The sequence below is a fragment of the Rhinopithecus bieti genome, unplaced genomic scaffold, assembly GCF_001698545.2.
Source record: "Rhinopithecus bieti isolate Rb0 unplaced genomic scaffold, ASM169854v2 scaffold_2432, whole genome shotgun sequence".
In the NCBI taxonomy this organism is placed as follows: domain Eukaryota; kingdom Metazoa; phylum Chordata; class Mammalia; order Primates; family Cercopithecidae; genus Rhinopithecus; species Rhinopithecus bieti.
In genome coordinates this window covers 2252086-2264671 of record NW_016804136.1, presented here as the reverse complement: position 1 = coordinate 2264671, position 12586 = coordinate 2252086, and the positions used below count along the sequence as shown (strand labels likewise).

At 40.2% G+C, this 12586-nt stretch overlaps 1 protein-coding gene across 3 annotated transcripts in view; it reads right to left on the bottom strand.

Annotated features, from left to right (window-relative positions):
* The window catches only part of MAP3K13 (mitogen-activated protein kinase kinase kinase 13), a 152942-nt gene that overhangs the window by 56196 nt on the left and 84160 nt on the right, over nucleotides 1–12586 (bottom strand). For 2 of the 3 annotated variants that reach the window (XM_017866365.1, XM_017866359.1), the window contains exon 2: nucleotides 3190–3749. In XM_017866365.1, the coding sequence (XP_017721854.1) occupies nucleotides 3190–3664 (475 nt within the window). In that variant the 5' untranslated portion in view covers nucleotides 3665–3749. The remainder of the gene's footprint in view (nucleotides 1–3189; nucleotides 3750–12586) is intronic. The other variant, XM_017866370.1, reaches the window with a different exon arrangement.

Genomic DNA, 12586 nt, shown 5'->3' with positions numbered 1-12586 from the left:
AAAAAAAAAAAAAAAAAAAAAAAAAAAAAAAAAAAAAAAAAAAAAAAAAAAAATTAGAAATTGTTACCTCTGAATTCTGGAAAGACAGGTGATTTTTATTTTCTTCTTTATTTTATTTTCCTGCTTATATTTATGTCTAATTTAAAACATAATAATGCTGTTAGCAAGAAGCAACTAATTTCCTTTAAAACCTTAAAATCATGTGGGCCAGGGGGTGGAAGGAAAATGAAAGCAGAATGTGTAGCGTACTGGAGTATGTATGAAAGAGAGAGATACACATACACAAAACCAGGGACTGATGAAGAATTTCTGCATGGAACAAGAACAGATCATATGGTTGACAAATCCTGAAAAGGACTTAGAAGTTACAGGCATACCAGTAAATCCCAATATACTTATGGAAAACAGGTATAGAGGGTGGAGTTGGTATTTGGTTTAAGAGAATGTATTGCAGAAATGGGAAATAAAACGCATGAGAAAAGTGGTTAATGGTAACTGAAGGCCACTGGCTGTTGTGGAAAAACCATCAACAGTCTTGACTAAAAGAGATGAACAGACTTTTAGGGGAGGGTCCCAGAGTCTAAAATTCAGTTATAAAATAAATAGAATCTCATTTTTGGTCCATATTTTCCCTTTCCAGAATTTCTTGATGAGAGAACTCATAAAAATTTAATCATTTACATAAGGCCACAAAGATATGTATCAAAAGTCTTAAAACAACACATCTTTTGAACTCAAGTATTCCTCTCCTAGGAATTTATCCTAAGGACTAATCAAAGATATACGCAAAAGTAAAGTAGTAGACAAATGGTCATTGCGGTATGGCTTATAATAACTAAACATGCAAACAAATTAATGTTGAGCAACAGGGGATTACTTAAAAATATTGGCACATTCACATCATTTAATATTATGTAGCTATTAAAAATGATGCTGAAGAATTATACTTAAGACATGGAAAATGTTCACAATATGAAGTGAGAAAACATTACAAAACAGTATGTGATATGGTTTGGTTCTGTGTCCCCTCTCAAATCTCATCTCGAATTGTAATTTCCACGTGTCAGGGGAGGGGCCTGGTGGGAGGTGACTGGATCATGGGGTGGATTTCCCCCTTGCTGCTCTCGTGATAGTGAGTGAGTTCTCACGAGATCTGGTTGTCTGAAAATGTGTGGCACTTCCCCCTTCTCTCTCTCCTGCTCTGCCATGGTAAGACTTTCTTGCTTCCGCTTCGCCTTCTGCCATGATCGTAAGTTTCCTGAGGTTTCCTAGCCATGCTTCCTGTTAAGCCTGCAGAACTGTGGGTCCATTAAACCTCTTTTCTTCATAAATTACCCAGTCTCAGGTAGTTCTTTATAGCAGTGTAAACAAGGATTAATATAGTATGACTCCATTTTTTAAAAGTATACACACGCATACACAAATAGACTAACATAATATATAAAATGGAAACATTAATGGTTATTCTCAGGAGATGGAGGATCATAGATTATTTTAAAATTATTTTGGAACTTACCTGTATTTTCCAAACTCCATACATATTACTTTTGTTAGCAGAAAAAAAAAGTTACTTTGGAGAATATTAATGAGGTTATATAAGATCATGTCCTTTGCAAGAACATGGATGGAGCCAGAGGCCATTGTCCTTAGCAAACGAACACAGGAACAGAAAACCAAATATCACATGCTCTCACTTACAAGCAGGAGCAAAATGATGAGAAAACATAGACACAAAGAGGGGAATGACAGACACTGGGGCCTACGTGAGGGTGGAGGGTCGGGGGAGAAAGAGGCTCAGATAAAATAACTATTGGGTACTGAGTGATGAAATAACCCGTACAGTAAATCCCCATGACACGAGTTTACCTGTATAACGAACCTGCGCGTGTACCCCTGAACGTAACATAAAACTTTTAAAAAATGAGGTTATAAAGAAAACCAGGGCTTCAAAAGTACAATATTAATATTTGAATCAGAATATATGAATATATTGTTACACAATGATGGGAGTTAAAATTTTATTTTTTTTTTTTTTTTTTTTTTTTTTTTGAGGCAGAGTCTCACTCTATCACCCAGGCTGGAATGCAGAGGCACGATCTCGGCTCACTGCAACCTCTGCTGGGTTTAAGCAATTCTTGTGCCTCAGCCTCCCAAGTAACTTGGACTGCAGGTGCATGCCACCATGCCCGGCTAATTTTTGTATTTTTAATAGAGATGGGGTTTCACCATGTTGGCCAGGCTGGTCTTGAACTCCTGACCTCAAGTGATCTGCCCCCCTCAGATTCCCAAAGTGCTGTGATTACAAGTGTGAGCCACCACGCCCAACAAAACTTCCTTTTTTTGGGCGATTGTGGGATCTAGAAATAATAGCGCTTCTCAAGATTGGTTAGATATTTTGTCATTTCCTCAAAATGTAAGCTTTCTATGCCTTTATCGTAAGAAAATAACTCCTTTTTACTATAATCTAAGTTTTACTATAGTCTAAGTCCTACAGTCTTCAGGGGCATTACCATGTGGCTTCTGTCTGGTTTTAAATCAGTCCAGCAGCCATCAGATTTTTTTGATTGTATAAGTTATCAGTAAACTTTTAAAATTTATTTTTATTTATCAATTAATTAATTATTTTAGAAAAACAGTCTCATTCTGTCACCCAGGCTGAAGTGCAGTGGCACAATCATAGCTCACTGTAGCCTCAAACTCCTGGGCTCAAGTGATCCTCCTGCCTCAGCCTCCCAAAGTGCTGAGATTACAGGTGCGAACCACTGCACCTGGCAAAAAAATTTAAATATGTAGCCACTGCATGATTTCTTTACATATTATATATCTGCACAACTATATTAAAATATGAAATATATCTGAAAATTTATGAAAATAGAAATTTTAAATGATGAGATAAACAAGAGCTCTAGTATCTTCTTCTTATAATCCCATGGATTGTTTTATATGTACTGTACTTTGTACACCACTAGACTGGATGACCACAAAAAGATGGGCTACAACCAAAAAAGACCCACCAAATGTGAATCTCTTCCCTTCAGCTGGTCTACTGGAAACTGAAATGAGGTATTCATCTGCCACTCGTTCTTTAATTTGCCCAAAGCTCACAGGTTATCCAGCTAATGGTGGTGATGGTGGTGGTGATGGCGTGTTTACACAAGAAATATCTTCCAAGTCCATACTCTAGCTTACCTTGCTGCTGCAATTTGTAATCAGTGGAATATGCCTTCCCAATGATATTCCATACAGGCCTTAAGCATCCAAATAGTCCTTCAAGAAACCCACCACTGCCACTGCCTGACCTGCTGAACTGAATCTTGATGTCTTCAGTTCCGCTCGTGCTCTCTCCGTCCACCGTGTTGCTGTTCCCCTGAGACACCGCCATCTCTGATTCATCGTGTTCCCTTAGCTGAAGAACGCTGTTCTCAAACTGGTCCCTGGAATCCTCACTTACGCTTGTCAAAACTGTTGTGGTGATGGGGCTGTTCACACTCTCGATTAGCTCTGTTCGTACCATCCCCTTTTCCTGCTGGTCCTCGAGGAGCTTGGGAGAAGGGTGGTTCCCCATAGCTGCGAGCTCATCTTGTAGTCCATTGAAGGTTTTGCTTTCACTGAAGGGTAAGTGTGGAGAAGAGGAGCAGCTCAGATGCTCCTGAAAGTTGGCCATTGTGCCATGAGTATAACCAAGGTCCTGAGATGACACTCAGAGGATTGTTGGGACAGAGTTCTGACTTAAGAGAGGGCTCCAAAACCTGAGAAAAACAGGAGGGAGATATGAGATCATCTTTTCTTTAGTATGCACACCACGACACTTCTGTTTGCATTAAGAACACTGAAACATGGAGACTGGTTAACCTGTGGGTCCGTCCATGTGACGGAGATGAGTGCAGCAATGAAAATTTATGCTGTGAGAGAGTATTTATGAACATGACAAAATATCCACGGCACATTAATATAAAAAACAGGTTAGAACAATATATATAACATTAACTTAAAAATTTATTTAAAAGGATATACATACGAGAAAAAAGACTTGAAGGAAAAATTCCAAGGAATTAACAATAGTTAATTTTAGGTGGTTAGATCTGGGAGAGGTTTATATTGTTGTGATTTTCAAGGTATTCTAAGCATTCTGTATCAATATCTATTATTATTATTTATTTATTATTATTATTTTTTTGAGACGGAGTTTCATTCTTATTGCCCAGGCTGGAGTGCAATGGCGTGATCTCAGCTCACTGCAACCTCCGCCTCCCAGGTTGAAGTGATTCTCCTGCCTCAGCCTCCCAAGTAACTGGGATTACAGGCATGCATCATCACACCGGCTACTTTTTGTATTTTTAGTAGAGACAGGGTTTCTCCATGTTGGTCAGGCGGGTCTCAAACTCCTGACCTCAGGTGATCCACCCACCTTTGCCTCACAAACTGCTGGGATTACAGGCATGGGCCACTGTGCCCAGCCCAAAGTATGTTCTTATCAGAAATGTACTTTCTTTTTAAATCCCTTTGTAATAGTCATTCCTTCCTTCACTCTGTACCAAGCATCTAGAATGTGCTAGAGGTCAGGGTATGAAGATGACCTCATTTTGCAGACGGGGTAAAAGAAAGACTAACAAAGGTTGACAGAACAGTGTTTATAATGAATTAAGTAAGTGCTCTGAGAGCACAGAAGAGGGAGGAATAGTTTCAGGGAAAGGTGCTGAAAGGTAGTAACTTTTGATCCATTTGAAGAAAGTGTAGGCATTCATTAAGCAAGTCAGAAACGTGTGAGTGAAAGAAGAGGGGGAGGGTATTACAAGTGTGGGGGAAACCATGAAGGAGGCCATAGAAGCTTGAAAGACTATGGAACAGATGAGAAACCCAAAGTGGCTGGAATGTAGGCTATATATAAGCGCATGCAGAAAGACATGAATGGACAGATAGGTAGGGGCTAGATTATAAGGAGCTTTGCATGCCAGGCTGAGTTTGAGATTTTATACTGAAGGTGATGGGGAGCCATAGTAACTTATATTGGGGATTATGGATAAAAATAGACCCTCTCAATTTTATTATTTTCTTATCTTCATAACTGAGACCTAAATTTTAAGCCTTTTATTCATTACCATATCCCATGAATAGCTTCTATTAGTGAACCAATGAAAATATCCTATCCTCGGCTGGTGTGGTGGCTCACGCCTGTAATCCCAACACTTTGGGAGGCCGAGGTGGGCAGATCATGAGGTCAGGAGTTTGAGACCAGCCTGGCCAGCATGGTGAAATGCCATCTCTACCAAAAATACAAAAAATTAGCTGGGCATGGTGGTGCATGCCTGTAGTCCCAACTACTCAGGAGGCTGAGGCAGGAGAATTGCTGGAACCCAGCAAGTGGCCAAGATTGCACTACTACACTCCGGCCTGGGTGACAGAGCGAGACTCTGGAAGGAGGAGGAGGGGTAGGTGGAGGAGGAGGCGGAGGAGGAGATGGACGAGGAGGAGGAGGAGGAGAAGGAGAAGAAGAAGAAGAGGAAGAAGAAGAAGAAAAAGAAGAACAGGAAGAGAAGAAGAGGAAGGAGGAGGAGGAGAGGAAGAGGAGGAAGAACAGGAGGAAGAAGAAGGAGGAGAAAATATCCTATCCTCTGAATTCTTATTCATTCACTGAGCTCTTATTACATGGCATGCAATGTGTTAGGCATTAGTAAATGGACCATAGGTTCCTACCCTTTGGGAACTTACAATCTAGAAGGAAAGACCAATAGATGACAGCCACATGGTTAGATATGGGACAAAGATATGTATAAGGTGCAATGGGAGCTCAGAAAAATAAATATAAAATGTGTCTAGAGACGTTATAAGAAGTTTTGTTTAAATTGAGTCTTGAGGGGCGAATTAATGGTCACTAGGAAAGAAAGACTAGGCATTCCAGGTAGTATTGGGAAACAGCAGGAGATAGCTCTTAGAAAAAGTAGGCAAAGGCTAGATTATGGTAGACCTGTATGACAAGCTACATCTTTGGGGTTTTATCCTCATGACAACAGAGAGCCATTAAGGAATTTTAAGCAAGGGAGTAATTTGGTCAGATAAATTAAAATCACATCTATAGAAGTAGAGGTTGGATTCAAAGGGAAAGATTGAAGGTCCAGTTAGAAGTTATAGTTCAAAAAGAAATGATCTGGACCTGAACAAGTCAGTTAGCAATGGCAGTGAAGAGGACAGGAAAGATTTAAGAGGTAGAATTGGTAAGATCTAGTAATTGACTAGACATGGAAGTGGGTAAAGGAAAGGGGGAGAGGAAGACTTCTCAAATCACTTATTTGGAATAATGAACAGACAGACAATGTCAATAACTGAGATATGAAATGCCAGAAAGAAAGGTTTGGAAAGAAGACGATTAGCTCAACTATGGACATACAGAATTTAAGGCCTACTATGCATCATGCACTAAGCTAGGGAGCTAGGCTTTTATTGATGCTATCTGATTTTAAAAAGACACTTTGTAGAGAGAGATTGGAAGAAAGATAAAGATGGGGCTCATTTATCAGAGGGGCAGAAGTTTCCAAATCAAAAGGTAAATTTAAAGTGTATTTATTGAATATATACTCAGTCTGCACAACATGGCAAAAAAATACAAAAAATACAAACATTATAAAAAATACAAAAATTACAAAAATTAGCCAGCCATGGTGGCATGCGCCTGTAGTATCAGCTATTTGGGTGGAAGGCTGAGGTGGGAGAATCGCTTGAGCCCAGGAAATCAAGGCTGCAGTGAGCTGTGTTTGTGCCACTGTATTCCAGGCTGGGCAACAGAGCAAGACCCTGTCTTAAAAAAGAAAAAAGAATATATACTGAGAATTGTGCCACGCACTAGGCTAGATTCTGTGGATACAGAACATTACTGTTACCATTAGTGTTTTTAATAATGAATAAGAGAAAGTGCTTTACAATTTATAGAAGCCTGTTTACATAATCAGCAGTACTGGTAAATCAGCTCTTTCCAAAACAACAGCAATCTGGTTTGTAGTGTTTGCTCATTTTCCTAGTGTAAATATTCCCACCATAGCAGATTTCAAGCTAATAAAAGTTTAACAACTTGCTTGCAAAGTTTCTAAATATTTGACAATTGGCTCTTACAAGTTGGTGCATAAGCCAGCTCCAGCACCATAATCCTCGTAATAATGTCATTTCTATTTCACAAGAGAAGAAATTTCTCTAAGGTAATATATTCAATAAGTAATAGAAAAGGAATTAAAATCTAGCTCAAAGTTTAGATTCCCCAAATCCTTTGCCTTTTTTACAACATGATGGAACCTCTTATAACTCCTCACTTTCATAGAGTGCTTTCCAGGTTAAAAAATGATGTTATCTGTGATCATTTGATCTAAGTATTTGATCCCTAAGTAAGGAATCCAAAACACAGAATGATTATCCCTATTTTTCACGGGAGGAAATGAAGGCCTAGGAAGAGGTAGATGCTAAAGGTCACAGAGCCAGGATGAAATACCAGGTTATTTTTCCTAATCATGACACTCTCTCCTGTACCAGGCAGTCTCTGAAGACATGGTTCCTATCCTGTTGAAGCTCACAGACTACTTATGGAAGTAATAATTACACGTCATCCCCCATGACAAGTGAGCCATATTCTGTTCTACAGAGCCAAGAGAGACGGGAACAATGGTAAAAGAGGTAGGATGTGAAGGTAAGGTGTGTGACGGAGGGAAGGAAATCGGGGTCGAATAAGAGCACTGGCAGGGGCAGGGAAGCAGGAATGACCAGAGGGTGCGTGAGGGGGTTGCTGGCCCAGAAACAGTAGTGGCTAATGTGGGGGAGCAGTGTGCAGCAAGGGTAACTCCTGCCTCCACACATGGGCTCTGAAAGCTTATGATACAGTGCAGGTGATTCTTCCCTCCTAACAAACCAGAGAGATCACTTTAACTGGACAGGGTTAGGTTAAGAGGCACTTAAATTATAGGGTATGGAGAAATCTAAGCCTTGAGAAGCTGCCTGGGAATATAAGGTTGGGGCAGGGGGAAGAAAGAAGAAAAACTGGAGCCCTTTATTACAGACCCCATTCCACCCACTCCAGCCTCCCCTCCCCTGTTCTTTTTGTGCTCATCTCTGAGCTTCGACATTACTGATCTCCTCATTATACTTTCTGGCTGATCACCTGCCACAACCTTGAGCTGTCTCCTGCCTTTGGCCTCTCTCACCTTGCCCTGCCTGATCTCTTTTAAGACTGCTGATTTCATACTATCTGACCTGGCCGCTGACTCAGCAGTTACTTCTGGTCTGCCTTGGCTGCAGGACTCTTGGTTATCCTATAGAGCAGCAGTCCCCAACCTTTTTGGCACCAGGGACCAGTTTTGTGGAAGACACTGCTTCCACGGACCAGGGACGGGGGATGGTTTCGAGATGGTTCAAGTGCATTACATGTATTGTGCACTTTACTTCTATTATAATTACACTGTAATATATAATGAAATAATTCTACAACTAACCATAATGTAGAATCAGTGGGAGCCCTGAGCTTGTTTTCCTGCAACTAGATACTCCCATCTGGGGTTGATGGGGGACAGTGATAGATCATTAGTCATTAGATGCTCATAAGGGGAACACAACCTAGATCCCTAGATCCCTCACATGCACGTTTCACAGCAGGGTTCGCACTGCTATGAGAATCTAATGCCCCCACGGATCTGACAGGAGGTGGAGCTCAGGCAGTAATATGAGTGACAGGGAGTGACTATAAACACAGAGGAAGCTCTGCTGGCTCACCCACCCGCTGCTCACCTCCTGCTGTTCCACCCAGTTCCTAACAGGCCGCAGACTGGTACCAGACCGTGGCCTGGAGGTTGGGAACCCCTGCTATACAGCACAAGTGCTATATGCTACTGGTTCACATGAATTGCATACCCAAATATATATGTGAATTTCAGCCAAACACGTACTTGTGTGATTTATTTTTTTTGAATCAAACTATCCGACTTTGTATTAATTCCTGGTCAATTTCTACTTTGTCAATTTTTTATCCTGAACTTCTGCCTAATGACATCATGTTAGGATGAGCTCATACACAAAAGTTAGAAAACGCATGTTTGTTTTGTAATTTTTTTCCTATCTCTAACAGGTTAAGGATGAGTGTGAAGTGGACCTGTTCCCATTGGCGTGGGAATGGGTCTAATCACAGTCATCAAATGCAGTTTGATATTTAAGAGATCAGGGAAAAACAGGACAATCAAGGAATATGGTTCAACCCGCTTATTTCACATATGAGAATCAAATTTCAAAGAGATTGCGGACTTGCTTAATATAACAACTGCCCAGTGGCAGAGCTGAGATGAGTCCTCCTTCCTCAGCCCAGCTCCTTCCACTAGCATGGTTGTTTGTTTATTCGAAGAGAAACAAATAGCCATGGTATCATGGCCACTGATGACAAAAACAATAGCTATTCACAGTGCTATTCTAGATGCACTAAAACTATTCCCAAGGAAACACTAGCGCCCACCTAGCGGGGTGACCCTGCGCCTATCCACAGGCCAGCAGGAGGCTACCCACTGACTGCTCTCAGAATGGGCAGAGGTGAGGTAAACCTCAAGGTGTGTATAAAGCTGTGTAGTCAAATAGGCTTCCCTCATGCTCACCAAGAATATCCAGTCCAACGTGACCCAACAAAGGCAGAAAAATAGAGAGGTTACAAGAACAAAGGGAAAGAAAAATCATCACCATGGCTATATTCAAATGATCAGAGTTGACTCTACATTTAAGAAGAATGTAGGAAGCTAAAAATACCTAAGTTTTACCTGTGTTAGTACGCACACCCACACGCTGCCACTGCACAGTGAAGAGACTGTCAGGTGGAAACACAGGCGGTTCCACTATCTCTGGCTGTCTTCTGCCCTCTCAGTTCCTCTCTCCCTGTGCAAATCTGGCTCAGGTACCCTCATAGGAGCTGATTGTTTGGTCCTTTCCATTCATAAGAAATCAAAGCTAGTATATATTAGAAGGAGACAGAAAGGAAGTGGGGCAAGATTTTTGAATGTTGAGAGTCAAAGGGAAAAAGATAAGGAATATCGGAGGGGTAAAGGGCAAGCTTGGAATGGCACCCTTACCAGAAGAAAGTACTATGGGGGCCAGGCGCGGTGGCTCATGCCTGTAATCCCAGCACTTTGGGAGGCTGAGGCAGGCGGATCACCTGGGGTCAGGAGTCTGAAACCAGCCTGCCCAACATGGCGAAACCCCATCTCTACTAAACATACAAAAAATTAGCTGGGCGTGGTGGCAGGCGCCTGTAATTCCAGCTACTCGGGAGGCTGAGGCAGGAGAATGGCTTGAACCCAGGAGGCGGAGATTGCAGTGACGCGAGATGCTGCCCCTGCACTTCAGCCTGGGCAATAGAGGGAGACTCCGTTTCAAAAACAAAAGAAAAACAAACAAACAAACAAACAAAAAACAAAACAAAAAAGAAAAGAAAAGAAAAAAGAAAAAGAAAGTACTCTGGGAAGGTCTGTAGGTGAGGTGATGCTACTGCCGCCCTTACAACAGGTCCCGATCTACAAAGGGCGCAGGAAGTGCTCCCATATCTGCCCTTGAGGAACACTTTCCCTGCCTTCTGAGTTTCTTGGCCCCAAGAGGAGGAAGTGGTTTGTGCAAAATTAGTCGGCAAGAGTTGGAGACAGCAGCAGCTGCGCATTTGGCCGGGCACTGCCAATTTCTGGAAATTACCTTGGTTTTGTGCCAAGATCCCAGGATGCAATGTAGAGAAAAAGAGGAATGGAGGAGGCAATGTGGCCAAATGGCTCTCAAATTCTTGGATTTCTATCATAGAATACAATTTTTCCCATGTTACTAATTGAGGATTTTATAATGATCAGATTTTGAATTTTATATCATAAATATGAATAAATCAAAAGATTTTGGACAATGTAGCCCCACAAAGTTTTAGTGTGACTAAAATTGAATAAAAAATTAAATTAAGCATTATTTCTACAAGATTTATTGATTGATGCTGAGCTCTTTCTAAGCTACCTTCTCTTTACTTGGCGTCTTCTTGCCTATCTTTAAAAATGAATATAACACTGCCATCTTAGCCTTCTGGTCATTTCTCTAAAATTCATATAGCTGTTGAGAACGTAAAATCATTTCTGCTGCTAGGAGCATCAATCCCATTTTAAAATTTGGATGATGTTACTTGTGCATAGTAATAACATAAAATGATTTTTCCAGGATAGAGGTCTGTCACCCAGATCTTAATTTGAACTTTGAAAACATTAGCTAGCATTCTCGAATGGAGTTGTATGATTAGAAGTATGTGACTTCAAATCAGATAAAAAGAATGGCCTACAATCGTGCCTTTATCCCTACTTACTCTCTTAACTGTGGACCATCTCCTGAAATGCCTATTTGAAGGAACAATAAAAACTCAATTGATGAAATCCACTGACCTACCTCATTTCACCTTCTTTATAACATTTCATTCAACAATGATGCATTCAAAAATATTGATTCCATGTTTGCCATGTACCTATATTTTCGGTTAAAATTATGAATGTTTAATAATCTTGAAGTATGCTGGAGACAGCAAAAAAATAAAAATTACAAAGAAGCAAATTCTCCATGGTGACAAATTACCTTCTGAATACCAGTACCTATAAATGCAACTGTGATTACAGTTATAATAAGTTTTTTGTAGGCTTTAAAACCAATAAAGATACTTCATTTTCAGAGTAGTAGTCTGTAAATTTATCAAGAAATAGAAACTTGTGAGACTTCAAAAATGCCCTAAGTCAAAAGTGAAACATCTTGACCAAAGGAATGATTTAGCCATAAATCATATCATAAATGCTATCTCCATAAATCTTTAATAAATAATATATAGTATTTTAAGTATTAATATTCAACATTTTCTGACCTAAATCCAACTTGCCATGTGAATGATAAAATCAATAACTTTAAATGTTTTAAAAATAAGATACAGACATATATGTACCTTTAAACATATAAATATTAATAGGTATAAAAAGTCAAAATGTTTATAATTAAGTAAACATTTTAAGAAATTAGCTTTAAAAGGTCAACAGTGGTTATTATTGTTGTTCTTTGACGTTTTCTATATTTTTCCAAATTTCTACCATTAGCATGTATTATTTGTTTAATCAGAGGTTTCCAATACAAATCCTTGTTGCTTTAAACAAACAGATTAATGGGCCCACTTCATTATATTTGCAGGTATGAAAAATGATGTGAAATGTTAAGGATACTGTCAGGAAAGCTAATTGTCACTGTGTGCTGAGGCTTGCAAACAGGCTGAAAAAGAATTATAGGCCAGACGTGGTGGCTCACACCTGTAATTCCAACATTTTGGGAGACCAAGGAGGAAGGCTCACCTGAGGTCAGGAGTTCGAGACCAGCCTGGCCAACATGGTGAAACCCCAGCTCTACTAAAAATACAAAAATTAGCAGGGTGTGGTTGTGCACACCTGTAGTTCCAGCTACTCAGAAGGCTGAGGCAGAATTGCTTTAACCCAGGAGGCAGAGGTTGCAGTGAGCCAAGATCATGCCACTGCACTCCAGCCTGAGCGACAGAGTGAGACTGTCTCAAAAAAAAAAAAAAAAAAAA